Below are 19,636 nucleotides of genomic sequence, written 5' to 3'. Positions count from 1 at the left end.
GTAGTAATTAAGTAGGCTTTTGTCAGTGCATGTAGTTTACACATAAAAAGACGAGACAAGAAGCGTTGACCTTTAGGATTCTGTCGCAGTTGCTAAAATTTCCAGAGCTCGAAATAATATCCGGCGATATAAGTTGTAGTCTGAAAACGAAGTTTCTTTCAACGATAACCATGCGTAAAACATTATTGGCTTCCTTGTTGTGGCAGTTCTGAATAAGAACTCGAGATTTTGACAATTACAATAGTATGTCAACGTTGCTTCTGGTGAACTCTGCAGTTGAACAACCTAGAAAAGTGCAAGTGGTAGTGTGTACTGGTTACTTGCCAGGGCCAATGCCATCATCACCTTGAATGGCAAGGTGCCATCAAGATAGCGAAGATGGGACACAGTTGTTCTAGCGGGAAATTCCAAAACAGTTCGATCAAAATAACTCAGGTCAAAAACTCGAAAAAATCCAAGATAGCGACTAGCAACTATGTTCGAAAATATCCAAATGATCTGAAATCTGTGATATGTTCAACAACATATAATGATATTTACAATACTGCAGTATTACCGTATCCAAAATACGGGAGATTCATCCAAGGTTTGCATAAACTGGCGTGATTTTATCAGAACTACATGAAGATATTGACAGTACTGGTGTTACGTCGGCTGTGATGATCTAACCTATAGGTTATCAGCACAACTGAATGACCATTGTTTGATCTCTTTACTGTACTTAGTGTAAAGCACAATGCACCTTCACATCAAGTATCCCACATTCAAATTGCCTACAAAAGACAAATATTACCAATACCATAGTATTTCCCTATCGAAATATACTTAAGATTAAGCTAAATAGCGTAAAATGTTGTCATGTAGAAAAAAAGAAAAAGAAAATTCAGCGCAACAGTATTTGGAAATTCTGAACACCTCCATCTTGATGACGCCGTGCATTCGAGGTACAGACGATGCCATGGCCACTGGCATGTAACAAACCTGCAGTAGCCCTAGCACTTTTCCAGGTTGTTCAGGTCCGTAGCTCGTGGCACCTAATGGTGCCGGCACTGTAGCTCAACGTGTTCGGTCAGAGGGTTAGCTGGCCTCTGTAATAAAAAAAACTGAGTTAATCGATCAACAACGAACTTAAACGAATGTCTTACGACGTCCGCCCCGAGCATATGCAACGAACAAAATCGAACAAAATAAGATTTTTAAAAAAAGTGGTTAGCATTGCTGCTTCTGGATCACACGGTTCCAGGTTCGATTCCTGGTATGGTTGGGGATTTTCTTCGCACGGGCTTGGGTGTCTGTGTTGTCCTCATCATTTCATCGTCATCCGTGAAAGTGGCGAGACTGGACTGTGTAATGATTGGGAATTTGTAGGGGCATTGATAACTGCGCAGTTGAGCGCCCCACAAATCAAACATTAAGGTTATTCAGGAGCAAAATTAGCCACAGTTAACATCGCTATACTATTTTTACCTCCTCAGCTTCGTCAGGAACAATTTATTTCACTAATTTGCTGAAGATGTTTATTTGGCAGTCGGAAGGAAATTGGAAATTTGTGGTAAGTTCCTATGGGACCAAACTGCTGAGGTCATCGGTCCCTAGATTTACACACTACTTAATCTAACTTAAGCTAACTTACGCTAAGGACAACGCACACCCATGCTCAAGGGGGGACTCGAACCTCCGACGGGGGGAAGCAGCTCGAACCGTGGCAAGGCGCCCCAGACGGCACGCCTGTCAGAGGGAAGGTGCAGCTTTAATTCCTAAGTAGCTGCGGAACGATAAACACTGCAGTTAACGACCTGTCGTATGACTACTCCACGTGATCGCTGCCACATCTCTTTCCGACTATCGACACGGCAGGGCTCTTCCGGCACTGCAACCCCAACACACTCCACAACCAGTTTATTAACTTTGTGTCAACAAATAACTTTCTAGGCAAAAGAAGGCTTCACCAACTATTGTAACACGACATCCGCCTCAATAAATGTTACAGCTGGCCCTAGACAGACAAAATGTGACTATCATAATCTCTCCCGATACTGCCAAATTCTACGACCTACTGTCATAAAGCTTACTGTCAGAACAGTAAAATGTTTCTGCTCGTACCTGGTCGTTCCAACAACTATGCGTAATAGCTGAGACTACAAACTCACAATGGCAACAGATACTACGTAGGTAACAGCTCTTCAGGTCAGGTCCTGGCTCTGCCACCAATGTCGTCTCTCTCCTCTCTCGTCCCTCTTCCACGCCACTTTGGATGAAAAAAAATGTGTGTGAAATCTTATGGGACTGAACTGCTAAGGTCATCAGTCCCTAAGCTTGCACACACTTAACCTAAATTATCCTAAGGACAAACACACACACCCTTGCCCGAGGGAGCACTCGAACCTCCGCCGGGACCACACTTTGGATCAAACTGGCGGTCAACATCCTAGGTGGTGTAATAGGTTTGTTGTTCCATATAAAAACAGCGTGAGATTCAAGCTTTGTTTGGAATTACCCACTTATGATATGTGAAAGTTCAAGTTGGACTAATTAGATTTCTTGACATATGCTAACATTTCGGACAGTCCCCTTACAATATTTCACCGCCAGATAGGTCCCCGCAAGAAGTCCCAAAGTTGGCAATTATTTTAAATGTCTTAGCTCCTTATTTTTTCGGTATTTTCCCCAATGTCTCCGCCTTTAGAGTACTGCTTTCGTAGTAATATTTGTAGTATAAGACGTTAATCATACAATGAGACTGATGTACGTAAACACATAATCATGGAGTCACACAACCATACACAAAAAACGGGCACGTCCAAATATACAGGCCAAAAAATAAATGGCAGCTCTACACGCAAGCATGCACGAAAACAGTTACACACATACAAACGTACGATTCCAGACACATCCCATCATGTTATTATGCACAGTAAGTAGTTACACAAGCGTCCACCAGGACACTGACATGTGACAAGTATCTGACATATCTTACATGATTTGAGCTGTTGCACTGATGGTCACACTATCACGTTTACAGCCGCTTGTAAATTGTAAGAGACCTAAAATATACGGTGGCAAAGAGTGGGACAGTTGTGCTCTTTTAGGAGGGATCAAAAAATCATACTAAAGCCACATTATAGTAATGATGAATCACCATGCTATATGAGCTCTAAACTAGATACGAAGCAGACTGATGCATGCCTCTATTGTGATTAGCCTTCTTTTTCTTGTGCCGTTATCCCGTATCGGCAGAGGGTCGGCATAGTGAGTTTTGTTACGGCGTAGTCAAGCGCCAGCATCGCTAGTCGGGACCGATAGAGCGAAGAGGGCTGTGAGGAAGACGTCAGCCAATAGCACACTGCGTTCTCTACGACGGCAATACGGCAGCAGCGGCCTCTAGGAGAAGAAAACATAAGTGCGGTCCCAGACTGGCCAGGCAACGGCCTTGTCGCAGTCGATACACCGGTTCCCGTGAGAGCACCGAAGTTAAGCCCTGTCGGACGTGGCCGGCACTTGGATTGGTGACCATCCAGCCGCCATGCGCTGTTGGCATTTTTCGGAGTGCACTCAGCTTCTTGATGCCAATTGAGGAGCTACTCGACCGAACAGTAGCGGCTCCGGTCAAAGAGAACCATCATAACGACCGGGAGAGCGGTGTGCTGACCACACGCCCCTCCTATCCGCATTCTCAACTGAGGATGACACGGCGGTCGGATGGTCCCGATGGGCCACTTGTGGCCTGAAGACGGAGTGTCGACTGGCTACGTCTAGTACTAGAGAAGCGTCAAGACCAGTGGCCTGGAAAGAAGTAGCCACTGTATTACCTCATTTGTATTGGAATCGTTATACTGAAGGACATTGATTAAACTGCATGTCGCCCATTGCTTCCGACACGTCTATGTATTTCTCAGAGTTAAGTACTGTCATTGATTTATTTCGTAATGAAACTCTTTCATATGAGTGGTATACACTTCTGTGGCAGGAGAAAAATGTGAACCAGCGGAAAAATGCTGCCATCTAACGATCCGAGAAGCAGGTTTCCTGGACACCCCATCTTTGACAGCTAGGCAGGATACAGCCAGTTTAAGGGGTGACCAAATGCCCTTCCTGTCACACCCAACTACCCCCAGGGAAGAATATATGATTCAGACAGTTGGGGTTGGTGTTGAAACACGTAACAACTGCCAGTTCTCATCTTCACTGTATTACGCGCATATGATCTGGAGGAATTCAAACAGCTCTTTCTATCACTCATTAAAATGACTTTGTGATATGAAGACACTGAAACATAGTTACTGCATAGTCAAACAGCCGTTATTTGATTCTAAGTGGGAAGTGTGCTATTCTGGTACTTCGTAAAAAATGATAAAAATCGCCAAAAACACTTGGTTGGAACACTCGCCCAGGAGCTTGCTCCAGATAGGGAGACCCAACGCAACATATGAAATAGGTAATGTAATTTTCATTATCGATTGCTTTTTAATTTTTTTTTTTTTTTTTACTTACATGTTTCTGCTCATACCAATACCAGAAGCACATAAGAAATCTGTAGGTCTACGGTACGGCCATACATGTGAATTTGCAGAGATAAGATGTAGCGAGACTTCATGCGGTGCTTACAGCAGTTAATGTAATTTGCAGTTATGATTGCTTCTTAGTTGTTCATGTTTCTGCTCATACCAATACCAGAAGCACATAAGAAATCTGTAGGTCTATGGTACGGCCATACATGTGAATTTGGCGAGATAAGATGTAGCGAGACTTTATGCGGTGCTTACAGCAGTTAATGTAATTTGCAGTTATGATTGCTTCTTAGTGGTTCTCTTAATTATACATCTTAACGTGTTTCAGCTTAAGCTAGTATCAGATCATTGGTACCTCAATATGGACGCACTTCAGCGTGCTAGTTGTTTTTCTCTGGATCTAAGAATCTTCCCATAAACAAATCACGTAATTTACCATCTGATGTTTTATAAATGGTCGTAACTGCACCGCGAAGTCTGTCAGTATAGACTTTCCATTTTGCTTTCACGCATCCACACTACAATACCTGACCCGCTGCCCAGTGGAAAATAAACATCAATGGCTTGCTTGAGCACCTCACACTTGGAGGCACTTAATAACCTAAAAACGTACTACTTGTAATAGTTGTATTATTAATCTGCAAATGAAGTAAATACTGACCATCGGAAAATTGTTCCGATCGGAGCACGAGAAACCGGAATACGCTCCTGACTCAAAAGTGGGGTACCAGCTGTCTCTTTCCAAGTTCCTTTAAATTTTTTTTCAAAAATTTTGGCATATGAACTCTCTCTTCCTCACTCTCACTGTCACAGACTCTGTCTCTCATTATCACTGGCTCCCATCCACTTCCCGTTTCTCTTTCTCTTTATCCCCCCCCCCCCCCTCTCTTCCCGGCACTGTTTCCTTCACTCCTTTCCTGACACTGTTCTGTCACTGTCAACTATGTTCAACTGTCACTATGTCCCTCTCTTTACCTCACACAGCCATTGTGTCCTTCGTTCTTTCTGTACCACAGCGACTGTCTACTATCACCCAGTATTTAACATTTTTCCGTCTCTTTGCCACCGCCACTGAATTCTTCTCTCTCAGCATAAAAAGTGCGAATATGTTCATATGCCAAAATAGTTAGGAAATATTTTAATGGTGCTGAGGAAGGTAGAATGAGGCAGCTGGTACTCCACATTTCAGACAGTCTTTTGAAAAGGAGCATATTCGCTTTTTTGTGCTCCGATAGGTGCATTTTTCTGCTGGTTCACACCTTTCCCCTGCCACAGCAGTGTATGCCACTCATATGAAAACAACTTTATGGATCATTAAAATCTTGATAGTTTACTGATGCGAAGTGGAAATAACACAAAACTAATTTTAATTCTCAGACTGGAATTTTCATGCACAGACATTTTTCATGTGCTTCAGTACTACAACAGGGGCTCCCAGAACCCTTCTGCCATCGGGGTCACTTAACAACATATTCTCCATGTTGCGTTTTCGCTTCACAAAGATTTTACGTGTGCAAGTAGTGTAACTTTGAACCTCTGTATCTCGGAAATGGATAAAGACAGCAAGAAAAATTTCAAGGTTGCTTGAGATCGAGATCTTAGAACCATATCGTGAAAATTACATCCTTTACAGTGCATAGCCATCTTGGAATCTGCGGCTCGGTTTCGGTACTCATAAACCAAGTTTTTGGGCTGATTCTCGATAACGGATGAAGATTTTTGTGAACAGAAAGATGACACTTCGAGATAAATACCTAAAGACGCAAGTTAAAATTTGAGCGATCAATGCGCTTATTTATTATTTAGATTTCGCCACACACCGGGATTTAGGTGCGTATTTTACGTGAACATGTATGGTAATTTTCAACCTCTATTTATCCGAAACGGATAAAGACATCAGTAAAATTTTCAAGGTTGTTCGAGATCGGAATCTTAAGGATACATATTAAAAATTTCAGCCATTTGCTGTGCGTATATAGCCCTACCACTACTATTGTAATTTAGTATCCTTTTACGTAATTAACAGAAAACCCTGCCTCTATCCTGCCACGTATAACCCTCTTGTTAAGTTTAGTTTAGTTTCCAAATAAACTACACTATGGGAGGATAGTCCTGTTAATAGGAAAATCTAACGAATGGAGTTTTTACAGGATTTGATCGTATGTTGTGTTTAATGGATAAGTAAATCAGACTATTCAATGCTTTTCCTGAGATCTTACCCAGCGGTTAGAAAGAAACGCAGTATGAAAATATCATATTGAAGCTATGACAATTCTGTTCCAAGTTGACTTAATGGTTTAAAATAAGTACTAACGATCGCCAGCCTATCCAGGCAATGAAACACTGAAGTATTGGGGAAAAGCAGAAGAATGGATTTTGCCTACTTTCTTGCTACTGTTTAAGTTGGGTCTTCAAATAAATATTACTCCACTTAAACAATGTTGGCCGCCCGCTGTGGCAGTTCTAGGCGCTTCAGTCCGGAATCGCGCTGCTGCTACGATCGCAGGTTCGAATCCCACCTGGGACATGGATGTGTGTGATGTCCTTAGGTTAGTTAGGTTTAAGTATTTTCTAAGTCTAGGGGACTGATGACCTCAGATGTTAAGTCCGATAGTGTTTAGAGCCATTTGAACCATTTGATACAATGTTGAACTACACGTTTCTAAAAGAGAAAAAGCCCAGTAGATAAATTCAAGGAAGTTAAAAAAATTTGGCCAGGAGGAAATTTAGAAAAGCATTTTCCATAATCAACAAACTTAAATACTAAAATACCTAGACACTAAAGCACACACTTTTTATACTAAACATTTCACTTCAAGAAAACCTCTTTCTTACTGGAATTTACTTTCAAAAGCTATTACTCTTTAAACTAATTTTGCATACTCACTTAATAGATTTAGTAACTTTGCTTCACTCTGTCTGAATTTTACGTAAACCAACTTTTGCTATAATACTTTGCACTAGTTAAGAGAACTTTCTCATTATTTACACAAAAGCAATTTCAATGGTATCTCCTTATATTAACTTGGCATTTCGTAAGTCTGTAAAACAGGACGCTCAGATTATTCAAACACCAGAAAGTAACCATACATAGGTGTATGTTTAGGATGAAATAACAGGGTGAACTAGTTTCTTTAAAGTTAAAGAATTATTATTAAGATTCAGTTTAAATTAATGTACAAAAGTAATATACAAATAAATCTTATCTGGTGGCTGTCGACTTGGATGTGACGAAGAATTATAGTGGCGACACTCCCTTAGTACAGCCTGCAAGTATCTTGCTGTATGGGCTCAATTTCTCTTCTTGGCGTCGTTCAGTTTTACATACTGTAGCCCAACAACTCGCAACTATCCCGTAATCCGTTTTCAGTCTTCATCCGAGACATTTTTGTGTAAATTTGCCGGTAAAGCTTCTCCTGCTCCACAAAGGTGTTGCCTCAATCACTGCTTGCTACAGACTGTATCACTTACTTCTCGCGTTTCCTCTTGGTAGCTCGCCAATTCACCCTTGCCACCTTTTCTACTTCAAACAAAAGCACGCTGGCTCTTACATAACACCTATTTCTTACTTTGTTCCTAATCGTGACCATTTCTTACAATTGTCGAATTTACATCAACATGAACAGTTTATACACACAAATATTTTAAATACAAAAATCATCAGAAAATTATTTAACGTAATAAACAATTTACGTAGTATCTTACATATATTACTCACATACAATTCAAAGAACGTTGAACTCCAGTATAGCACACTTTACTTTACATATACAGAAAATGTAGAATCAATATGAGAAAATTTTAAAGCAAAATATTACAAAAATTTAGATGAACCATAAACAAATAGTGTTATACATCGTCAACTTACAATCCGCTTCTCGAGTTTAGTGCAAAAAAATGGTAAAAGAAACAAATTTTGTGGTGTTTTCTGAGTAACCGCCGGTGAACTAACGATGCTCCATAACCCTCTTATGACCCACTGTAGACTACATCGAATTGAAAAAGAACCAGCCATTTGCCCCATTTACCTAAACAGAAGGAACTGAGTAATATTCGTAATATGACCCTGTAGTGTAGGAATATGGCCCTGTAGTGTAGGTTAGCGATACTGCTGGGTATCCAAATGGTCCCTAGAACAAGGGCTATCCAGAACAGTTGACCCTACCTTTCTATTACCAATAGAATCAGAGGTATGGCCCCAGGAAGAATCCAGTTTGTACGCACTTTCGGGAAATACTCCCATCATTCCTTCTAAAAGGATAAATATAAGATTTTCTTAATCTACGAATACACTGTGAATATACGTGGCACCATAGAGACAGGTTTGAAAATTACAACTAGCCAGAAGACGTTATTTCTCCATACACAGCTAAAATAAACTTATAGAAGCTTTGATCATGCAAAGTTAACCTCAGTGACGATATGTAGCAAAGTATCTGACAGGAAAGCTCACAGCAATTGTACCACGAAATGAATGCCTGCGTAATATAAATATAAATATATGTATCTGACATTCATCGTTTTGATCATTTTTCACCAACCTGCATACATGTACCTATTCTCACTGTATGGAGAAGTTGGGGGCTTGGTAAATTCTTGTAAGTGACAGTGGATACTTGACATCCGTAAACGGTTGTAACATGTTTTACTGTGCAAATGAGACAGTTCACTACATTGATCATGATTACTCTTCCTCTCACAGTATCAAGGAACAGACTCACTTTTCGATCCGTAAAAGGCAACTAATGGACTGTTCCTTTAAATAACAATGTTTTTGCGTGGTTATGAGGACATAATTTTCCATACTCTTCATAATTACGTTGTTTCGCAACCAGCTACAGCTGTAATACCCCGAGCACATTTCAATTTCTTACGTCTCATTATTATGTGTACATTCTTACTTTACTACTTTCATGTTCATCTTAATATTTTCATGTTATTATTACTATTACTATTATTATTACTTTATAGTTATTTATCAGCCTCTTTTAATTTTAATATCCTTGCTTATTATACTATCAGTGGAATTACACTAGCTATTTCGACACTGTTTACACCTACAACTTGTTTGAATATTATTACCCATTACTCACGTAGCACTTATATATCTTCATAATTACCTACAATAGTACTAAGTTACAAAAATTCTATGAAATAATATTGTGAAAGTTCCAGAGGTTCTCCTATCACTGAAAAGTCTGTAGGTTACAATAGTTGAAACTTCCATTACTGAAATTTTTACTGTTCGAATTTCATTTATCCCTTGTAGCTTAATACCTTTTTAATGTGACTAAACACGCAGATAACTGCAGTAATCAACACAATTGGTTAATGTGACTATTTGGCTGTTTTCCAGACTGCTTTCTGCCGGAGGTTGAAAGGAAACCATTTGGTAAACGCTGATAAAGTGACTGATTTCGCAATGAAAATTGTGAAGTTAGGGCTTTCAGAGAAGTTACAGCAGAGGGTAAGGAAAAAACTCGTTACTCTATTTTGTATTTTGTTATACACTGCTCTTACACCTCTAAACTAGAGAATGGTATATAATCAGCAATATCTCTGTAGTATAGAAAGCAATTCAGATCAAGATTGACTACGTTAAATGAGAAATCAATGGTCAACTCTCCCCAGAAACCTATGATCTAAAAGAAGAATGGAGAAATCCGTTATTTGGTGGTGAGATATGGGATCATGTCAGCTTATCCAGCCATATGTACCCTGCTTCTTCTCACCCTGCTTGTCTCAACATACTTATCCAGTTGTCTCTATTGTACGTCTGTCGTTTATGCAGCGCTACAGTTATTGAACTATATGAGAAATAGGTAAATTAGTTACTAACTACGGCGAGCACACACCTTCTTGAACATGTAAACGTCACTACAGATATTCGGATTTAGGTTATCACATGTTTGTTATGCCTGGCATCGTTGGCGATGATATGGCGCAGACGAATAGCGAAGTTCCGCATCATCTGCTGAAGTACGTCGATGACCTGTTTTCAGTTTAGCAATGATTTTGGTGTTATTGTTGTACACCTTGTCTTTAATATAGCCCCACAAAAAGCAGTCGCATGTGTTCAGATCCGAAGATTATGGCCAATCAAGATCCATGCCTGTGGCCTCTGAGTAACCCAGAGCCAGAATGCGGTCCCCAAAGTGCTCCTCCAGGACATCAACGCTTTCCTGCATCGATGGTGTCCAACTCTGTCTTTCATGAACCACACCTTATCGAAATCAGGGTCACATTGGAAAATGGGGATGAAATCATCTTCCAATACCTACACGTACTGCTCGGTAGCCACCGTGCCATCAACGAATATCACAGCGATTATTCCGTGAGTGGACGTTGCACACCATACAGTGACCCGTTGAGGTTGAAGAGACTTCTCGATCGTGAAATGCGGATTAACAGTCCCTCAAATGCGCCAGGTTTGCTTATTTATTGACGAACCCATCCAAATGAAAGTGGGCTTCGTCACTAAACCAAACCATGCATGTCCATACTAATTCCCATCATGCACCGCAGCCAACCGTGCAGTTTGAACGTCTTACCCCAAACCGTTCAGAAGTTATGACGATTTTACTTCACATAGTTCAATAACTGTCAACCTGTAGCTACACAGTGTAAGATTCACAAACACACACACAAACACACAGTTGCTAAATTACTTATATTAATGGCAGAGAGCAACAATTTTATTCGAGTCACTTGAAAATTTTTTTAATGATTGAAAACCATATGATATTGTAACAAGCTTATTATCCTTCATTCAGATGATGAAAAAGGGGTCAGGGGAAGGAAGGAGAAGAAAAAGAATGGAAATGAACATTAAGCTACATCTGATGCCCATGCATCCGATTAAAATGTGTAGCAGTAATGGGTGTTAAGTCTTTTCTAAAGAAAATGGTTGTAGACTGATGTTTTCGTAAAAGTACTGCATAAAATTGCCTTGTGCAAACCAGCAGGGCTTCAACTCATTTGCGCATTCTGTAGCAGGTAATCGCATGTCTAATGCAAGGAGATCGGTTGGAGCTGTTACAGAGACAGAAGGCTCTCTCGACAGCCAACCTGTGTCGAGGAGCCATTTACCAACAATCACGTAAAAGCTAAGCAGAAGTGGTTAAAGGCACGTAATTTTGATGCCCGTTTCCTGTTACAAAAATTTTTAAATTACAGGTTCAGTATCCACAGCTCACACCAAAACACATCATGAGGTTCAGCGTGCATCAGTCGTCACACATTCTTAACATTAGCGCCATGACTCCGACCCCCTTTACACGCTGCACTGACTGCAGTCGCAGGAAGTGAGGTTTCGTGGTGTTCAGTGCACAAAACACATCATAATGATGGCAGGTATATAACATGAGAAACTTCGTGTATGTGACCCATCTCTCGTCACAAGTGGTGCGTTCCAAGTGCACACAACTGGTCAGTTGGAATACATATATTCCATAGGACGTGTACGAAGAGTTTCAGTAAATCAAGTAGGTAAACTTACAACTCGGCTGCAAGTAAGTGAGAATGCCACAAGGCTTTTAGCTGAGTAGTCCAGGGGTGGTACCAGTAGAACAACAATGTCATTTGTAGCGAAGTTCAAACTGTTGTGAAGACCTAGCAATTTAAACTGACTGCCACGCAACTAAAAATTGTCGGCTGTCAAGTGATATTGTGTAATAAGATGCCAACTGAAAAGTACAGCTGTGACGCGTCACTAGCAATAGGGTTCCAAAGTATCGTTGATGAAAAAGATTAATTTAAAGAGAGGGAGAGAAAAGGCGAGTGAGGGAATATTAAAATGAGTAAATTAAATCTGTATATAATAACAGTAAATCTTTAAATAAGGTAACTGCATTATGTAAGAGGCATCTCTGTCTGTCACAATCACAGCTCATTATTTAGTACTTTTATTTCATGTAGAGTATGACCTATTGAATTATAGTTTACAAGTACATACATTAAACTGATGCAAGGTAACGTAATATACGAGGGGTGGCCATGAATTTCCATTTCTGTGCAGTGATGCAAATTGTAGTGGTGCAGCGATTGTTCCGATGCTCCGCCGTGGCATTGGTCATCACTGGTCATTCCTCACTCACAAGATAGTCGTTTGGTCACTGTATGGCCAGTTCTGAAACTGTTGATGGAGCCCCATATTTATCTTTGTGCTTTACTCCCGACCTGTAGGTGGCCAGATCCCTTTCACTTGTCCGCTAAGGATCAATATTACAAAAAGTGTAGAGACTTTTCCCGAATCCCATTAAAACAGAAGTCAGCTCATTCCACATAAATAACAACATAGCAAACAACGAACTGAATGTAACCTTCTCTAACGAAAAAATTCGGCATAATCGACACCCCGGATATTTGAATATGACTCTCGGCGGGTCCCTGACATTTAGAAAACACTTAGTTCTAGCAGGACAAAAGCTAAAATCAAGAATTAATATATTAAGGCAACTGGCTGTTGCTAGACGGGGATGTAGTGCAAACACCATGAGAACTAGACCACCAACACTTGTGTATCCTGTCGCCGAGTACTGTTTGAAGTAGAAATAGCCATGTCAATAAAACAGATGTCTATGCAAACGACGCAACAACGATCGTGATCAGTACTCACCAATATTTCCTCACCTAATCTTCGACTACAACAAGAAAAAATACATGAGTGGGCGAAACTCTGAAGATAGAAAGACTTAGCAATTCATGAAATATTGGACAATTTACGGTACACCCGACTAAAATCTAGAGTAACAATCTGGTTTAAGTTATAGGAAACTCGTCCCAGAAAGCAATGATCTAAGAGATGGACGGAGAAATCAGTTATTTAGTGGTGACATATGGATTCATGTCAGATCACGCGGTTAAATGTGCCCCACTTTCTATCATGCCGCTTGTGTAAACACACTTGTACAAATGGTTCAAATGGGACTTAACATCTGAGGTCACCAGTCCCCTAGAACTTAGAACTACTTAAACCTAACTAACCTAAGGACATCACACACATCCATGCCCGAGACAGGATTCGAACCTGCGACCGTAGTGGTCGCACGGTTCCAGACTGTAGCGCCTAGAACCGCTCGGCCACTCCGGCCGGCGGGAACAGTACTAATGCAACATTTGAAAATACGGACAAAAGTTTAACTGCGTATTGTACTTTCGGAAAAAAACATCAGTCTTGTGAATACATTTGTTAACCATTTGGTAAAAATTACATAGTAGACACCAGATTGCATTTTCAGTAGTTTATGTACGAAATATGTGTGTAATACGCATCAAAATACTCTTGGGAGCCTTATCCATTATCTGTTTTTGAAATCATAATGCAGTTTTAGTTTTTATGATGAAGAGTGTGTTTCAATTTGTCACGAAAATTCCAGGTTACGCTAAAGGTCTGTCTATTAGCACAATCTTTCTTCGGCCTTCACATTCCTCGGCTGCACGAAATGTCAACCGAATATAACATTTTCCTCAGAGAAAATTAGTTTCTTGGTTCATTTCTTCGACCACAAGCATACAATACATCAATAACGTGTGACACAAGGTTCTTAGAATGAAATACGGACGTAGGGTAATACATGTCATACTGCATCTAATACTAACTGTGATTTTTAGTTGCTACTTGCGACTTCTAGCTGCGACTTGTCACTGAAATCGCAGCTAGACAACAGGTTCACAGGAAGAACTACGAAATTCAGCAACAAATGGCACACATAGTTGAACCTTAAAGGTTATTTGAGACTCCTAGCTGTGACTGAAATCGCAATTAGATTCTGTAAAGATGTTATTGTGATAACTGTGACTTCACAACCACTGTGATTTATAACAGATACGTGATTTCCTGCTCATCCCTAGTCGATGGTCTCCCCGACCACTGCAAATCGTGGAACTCCGAGGAACCGCCTTCTGATGACCTCAGCCTCCGTGCCAGGCGATTAACTGTACTTCTCTCGACAGCAGGTGTTCCATAGACTTTGCACAAGCGTTTGTGATTATTCCTCTCAGTTTATTTCTCTGCAGTGAGAAATACAATGACAGCACGTCGCCTGTAACGTACATCACCTACAGACGCCATTTTGAAACTGTCCTGCAGCTACGCTATCCGTCGGAAGTCACGGTAATTTGGACCGCTCACTGAAGAGACTTCAAATAAAGCATACTTAACGTTTCATATTCTTAGAATTGTTTTCGGCTGAGAAAAAAATGCGGTGCATTACTGTCTGAGCAACCCTCGTGTTTTGTAAAACGCTGTTATCCCGTTATGCAGATCATGTAAAAGAGGCCATGAGGACGGAGTGGGAGAAGGATAGCAGGAATCGTCACATATGAGACCCCTACAACCATCAGTATGTTTAGGAATAATGGATGTAAAGTCTTTTCGTTACAGATGCTCAGTTTTGTTTCTTCACCTAGGACGTGTAACTGCTAACAAACACATAGTGTGTTTTCTGAGCAAATGCTTGTGAAGTCATATTTTCTAAATAGTTTTAAATAATAAGAGCAATCGTAGTTACTTCCTCTGCTGCATCATTTTCTAGCACAACAACTGTGCAGTTGCTCACTGGTTGAACATCGTCCTCAGCAGATATTCCTAGTGACGTGAACACAAACCCTTTTGGCACTGATTCAAGCTCTTGGCTCCACTTAAGCAGGAAATGTTTTAAATACCATCATCCCAACGAAAATCAAATATGCATTTCCTGCTGATTAGTTGATTCAGGACATCGTGTCCTTATCAGAAAAAAACTATTGTTGCAGCACAGGAATTGTACAGAATGTTGTGAATCGATCATTCGACATCTAAAATATATTTTTGGGTAATCTTCAATGAAGACCTCATACTCAGTAAAATAACAAACCAGAAGTAAGTTTTTAGTGCGGAAATTAAAATTTGAATCGTTTTCACACTATGTCTACATACGTTTCAATAAAACTCAGGAAGCTTTGAGAACCTGTTTGTTGTTTTGGGGACACAGGCAAATGTGCAAGAAAGAGATCCAAGTCAGCAAAAACGAAGTTCGGATGAGAAACATTGTGAAGTTTTTCGCACAACGTAGGATTTGTTTTAAAAAAGGCGCAAATTCTTGACACAATGTGCCCATATTTGTAACAGATACCTGAGTTTTAATTTGAAACCTAAAAATAGTACAAATGTCGAAGATGAAAGTAATGACAGCTGTTCAAGATCTGTTACAAGGAGAGTAACATATACAGGGTGTTAAGGAAAGTGTCGAATGCTTTGAGCAGTGTTATTACCCACTGAAACAAGAAGAATAAGTCCAATAAACATGGATCCGGTAATGCATACTTTCTGAGATCAATCCAATTAACATTGGTCCGGAAATGCACACTTTCTGCGACAAACGCGAGTTTACCGGGGGTGTTCAACGTGGCGCACATTTAGCACGGTGGACCCCTCTGCCCTCTGGCGTAAGGAACGACGCACCCTTTAAACCACACCGGTTGTTGTTGAACCTGCTGTCACGCATTGAAGGCACAACCCTGTAGTGTCCGCACATCGTTGACTGGCGTGGCATTAACTAATTCCGTCATTTGTCCCCGTAACCAAAAGTCTGGGCTACTGAGGTCCGGGAAAATAGCAGGCCAAGGTGTACCAAGCCCCCCCCCCCCCCCCCCTTTCCCTAAACAATCCAGCGGTCGTGAAATGTCTGCGTCACGTGTTCCCGCACATTGCGACGAAAGTGTGCTGGTGCACCATCATACATGAACCACATTTGTATTTGTTGCTGCAATGCCACAGCCTTCAGCAAGGTAGGCAATACATCATTCACGAAGTGCAGATAATACGCCCCAGTTAACCTTGGTGGTAGCACGTATGGCCCCATTAATCTATCGCCAAGCACACGTGCTGATACGTTGATTGAGAGTCGATGTTGCTGCCCTCTTTCCTGAACTCCTCGGGCATTTACATGTGCCCATACATACCAGTCATCGGAATTCACGATACCGTCTCTTGTGAACCCTACCCCATCCGTAAATAAAATCTTGGATGTGATCAGTGGATCTGCGACACACTTCTGCAACAGCCATTGACAGAACCGCCGTCTATCATGATGATCATGTGGTCTTAGGGCTTGAACGCGCTGTGGATGCTACGGGCACAGCAATTGTTGATGAAGCAACCCCCAGATAAAAGAGTGAGACACACCTTCTGCTGGTCCTAGGGGATTCTTCAACAGAACTTAGCACAGGCTCCTCCATGTCAGGCGTGTGAACTGTGCGGAGCGTACCGCTGTCAGTCTTCCGAGGTGCTAGGGTAATTGTGTCCCTCAGATGCTGATAAAGCCTGTCGAACAACTCATCAGAGGGCACTCTTCGCTGTTGATGTTTTTCGGCATAAAGGGCAAGGGCTCGCAGGCTACGTCCATTTGCTAAACCACTGTAGAATATCATATCCGCATTTCACTTGTCGAGTAGTAGGCTTCCATTGCTAAAAAGTGGTGCAAGAGAGAGAATGTAAATGTACTACACCATCAGTACGTACAGACAGCGCAATAAGAGTAAACACATACGTGAATGCGCGTTTGGCAGAAGGTAAAAACGTAAAAAACCATGATACGTACCGATTGTCAGTACTGTACAATAAGGCACACAAACACGATGAAAACTAACGTAGCCTACAACACGACTCTAACCACACAATGATTGCACACCACCTAATGGTAGGTAGAGGCTGTGAGTAAGACATAATACCCTGCAATCACATTTGAAGGGGTGCCAATGCAACGACAGTGTTAATATCCGCAACCAAGAATCGCGCAGCGCTTCCTGTAAACATTTATGACATAAATACAGGAAGTATGCATTTCCAGACCCATGCTTATGGGACTTATTTTTCTTGTTTTGTGATTACTACCACCTCTCAAAGTATTCTACACTTTCGATACCCTGAGTATATGTACTTTTTACTTTCATCAGTCGTCAGTGTATCATAGACGCATCACGACTTCTTCTACGCCAATCTATTCAACTCATTTTAGCAGTTACACATATTAGTGTTGATAACTTTCTTCTTCCTGCGTGAAGGATATGTCAGGATGAAGTTCTATTTCAGCTTCACTTTACTTCCAGAATTCCTTCACTGTTTCACTATATTTATTTTTCCTCTCTTCAGACGACTTTCTGCCCTTTTTCCTTTCCCCCATGCCTTGGAATCCTTCCAGTTTCAAAACTTTTTCCCTAACGCTCTCTCTTTCCAAAACTCCTTCTGCCCTTATTTTTTCCTTTCCAAGTTTTCCTAATCTCTTGAATCCTGATGGTTGCTAATTTCTTTACCATAAGATATCCGAAGATCTCCTTGTTGAGTATGTCGTCACCCATTCTGCAAATACGTTTAGAAATAGCAAGCACCTCTTCCTTATCGTTTATATGTTTTTTATGTTCAGATAAATTGTTTCTTGTTAATTTCCAAAATGTTGCATTTCTCTGAGGACCTAATACTTTTTGTATAATTCTTCTTTCTAACTGTTCTGATTTATCAATCTCTCATTTAAAAGTAGATACTTGCTAGCATATAGGCATCTGATTTCACTATTCTAGTTGATTTTTTGTTTTGTTTCAGGTATTCTTATATATATTAAATGCTTTTTTCCACCTCTTGTGTATCCTTTCCTCTAACGCAGATTTTTCTAAACCGTTGTCATGAGCAGCCTCCCCGAAATATTGGAATTTTTTTAATTTTTCTATTTGTATAATATCTGTTTTTAAATATTCTGGAGAAATTTTGACATTTGACACCAATTTTCTTTTTCTGCAGCTGTCGTGTTGTCTGGCTCTTCCAGACGACTGAACTGCACTGTTACATCTGTCAAGCTTTCAGAAAGCGTGGCAAAATGATCCGCAAATGCTAGGCAGTTTATTGCAACACCTTTCTTCTTTTTCCGTAGCACGATTGGCAATGTTTTGAATTCTTTTAGTTTTTCATGCCGAAATAACAGAATTTTCTCTATGACACAGCTAAAAAGATGATGACGTACTCAGAAAGAGACATAAGAATGTTATTACTCGTCACTTCACACAGAAAACTGTAATTAACATAATCAAAGTAAACGACCACATTATAAAACAAGGGCCAAAAAACTGCTACACCTGCCTAATATCGAGTAGGGTCCCCCGCAGAAGTTCTGCAACATGACGTGGCATGGACTCGACTAATGTCTGAAGTCATGCTGGAGGGAACTGACACCATGAGTCCTGCAGGGCTGTCCATAAATCCGTAGGACTACGAGGATGTGGGGATCTCTTCTAACCAGCACGTTGCCAGACATCCCAGATATATTCAATAATATTCATGTCTGGGGAGTTTGATGGCTAGCGGAAGTGTTCAAACTCGGAAGAGTGTTGCAGAAGCCACTCTAGCAATTCTAGATGTTTGGGGTGTCGCATTGTCCTGCTGGAATTCACCAAATCCGTCGGAATGCACAATGGACATGAATGGATGTAGGTGATCAGACAGGACGCTTATGTACATGTCACTTGTCAGAGTCATATCTTAGACGTGTCATGGATCCAATATCACTCCAACTGCACACGCCCCACACAATTACAGTGCCTCCACCAGCTTGAACTGTCACCTGCTGACACGCAGGGTCCACAGATTCATGACGTTTTCTCCACAGTTGTACACGCCCATCCGCTCGATACAATTTGAAACGGGACTCGTCCGACTAGGCTAGTCTAGTCTAGTGCCGGTGAGGACTGGCCCGGGCGAGACATAAAGCATTCTGCCGTGCTGTCATCAAGGGTACACGAGTGGGTCTTCTGCTCCGTAAGCGCATATCGATGATGTTCATTGAATAGTTCGCACGCTGACACTTGTTGATGGCCCAGCATTGAAATCTGCAGCAGCAATTTGCTGAATGGTTGGACTTTTGTCACGTCGAACGGTTCTCTTCAGTCGTCGTTGGTCCCGTTCTTGCAGGATTTTTTTCCGGCCCCAGTGATGTCGGAGATTTCATGTTTTACCGGATTCCTGATATTCACGGTACACTTGTGAAATGGTCGTACGGGAAAATCCCCACTTCATCGCTGCCTCGGAGATGCTGTGTCCCATAGCTCATGCGCCGACTGTAACACCACGTTCAAACTCACTTAAATCTTTATAACCTGCC

The 19,636-nt window shown here is 41.0% G+C and overlaps 1 protein-coding gene across 2 annotated transcripts in view; it reads left to right on the top strand.

The window, feature by feature from the left end:
• Positions 1 to 19,636, top strand: part of LOC126484057 (retinol-binding protein pinta-like) — a 68,585-nt gene that overhangs the window by 309 nt on the left and 48,640 nt on the right. The window contains exon 2 of one of the 2 annotated variants that reach the window (XM_050107407.1): positions 9,865 to 9,975. The exons of the other annotated variant lie outside the window; for it this stretch is intronic. Coding sequence (XP_049963364.1) covers positions 9,865 to 9,975 — 111 coding nt within the window. The remainder of the gene's footprint in view (positions 1 to 9,864; positions 9,976 to 19,636) is intronic. 2 annotated transcript variants of the gene reach the window in all.

The sequence above is a fragment of the Schistocerca serialis genome, chromosome 6, assembly GCF_023864345.2.
Source record: "Schistocerca serialis cubense isolate TAMUIC-IGC-003099 chromosome 6, iqSchSeri2.2, whole genome shotgun sequence".
NCBI classification, from domain to species: domain Eukaryota; kingdom Metazoa; phylum Arthropoda; class Insecta; order Orthoptera; family Acrididae; genus Schistocerca; species Schistocerca serialis.
The sequence above is the reverse complement of the archived record's forward strand: the minus strand, read 5'-3'. Positions and strand labels throughout refer to the sequence as shown.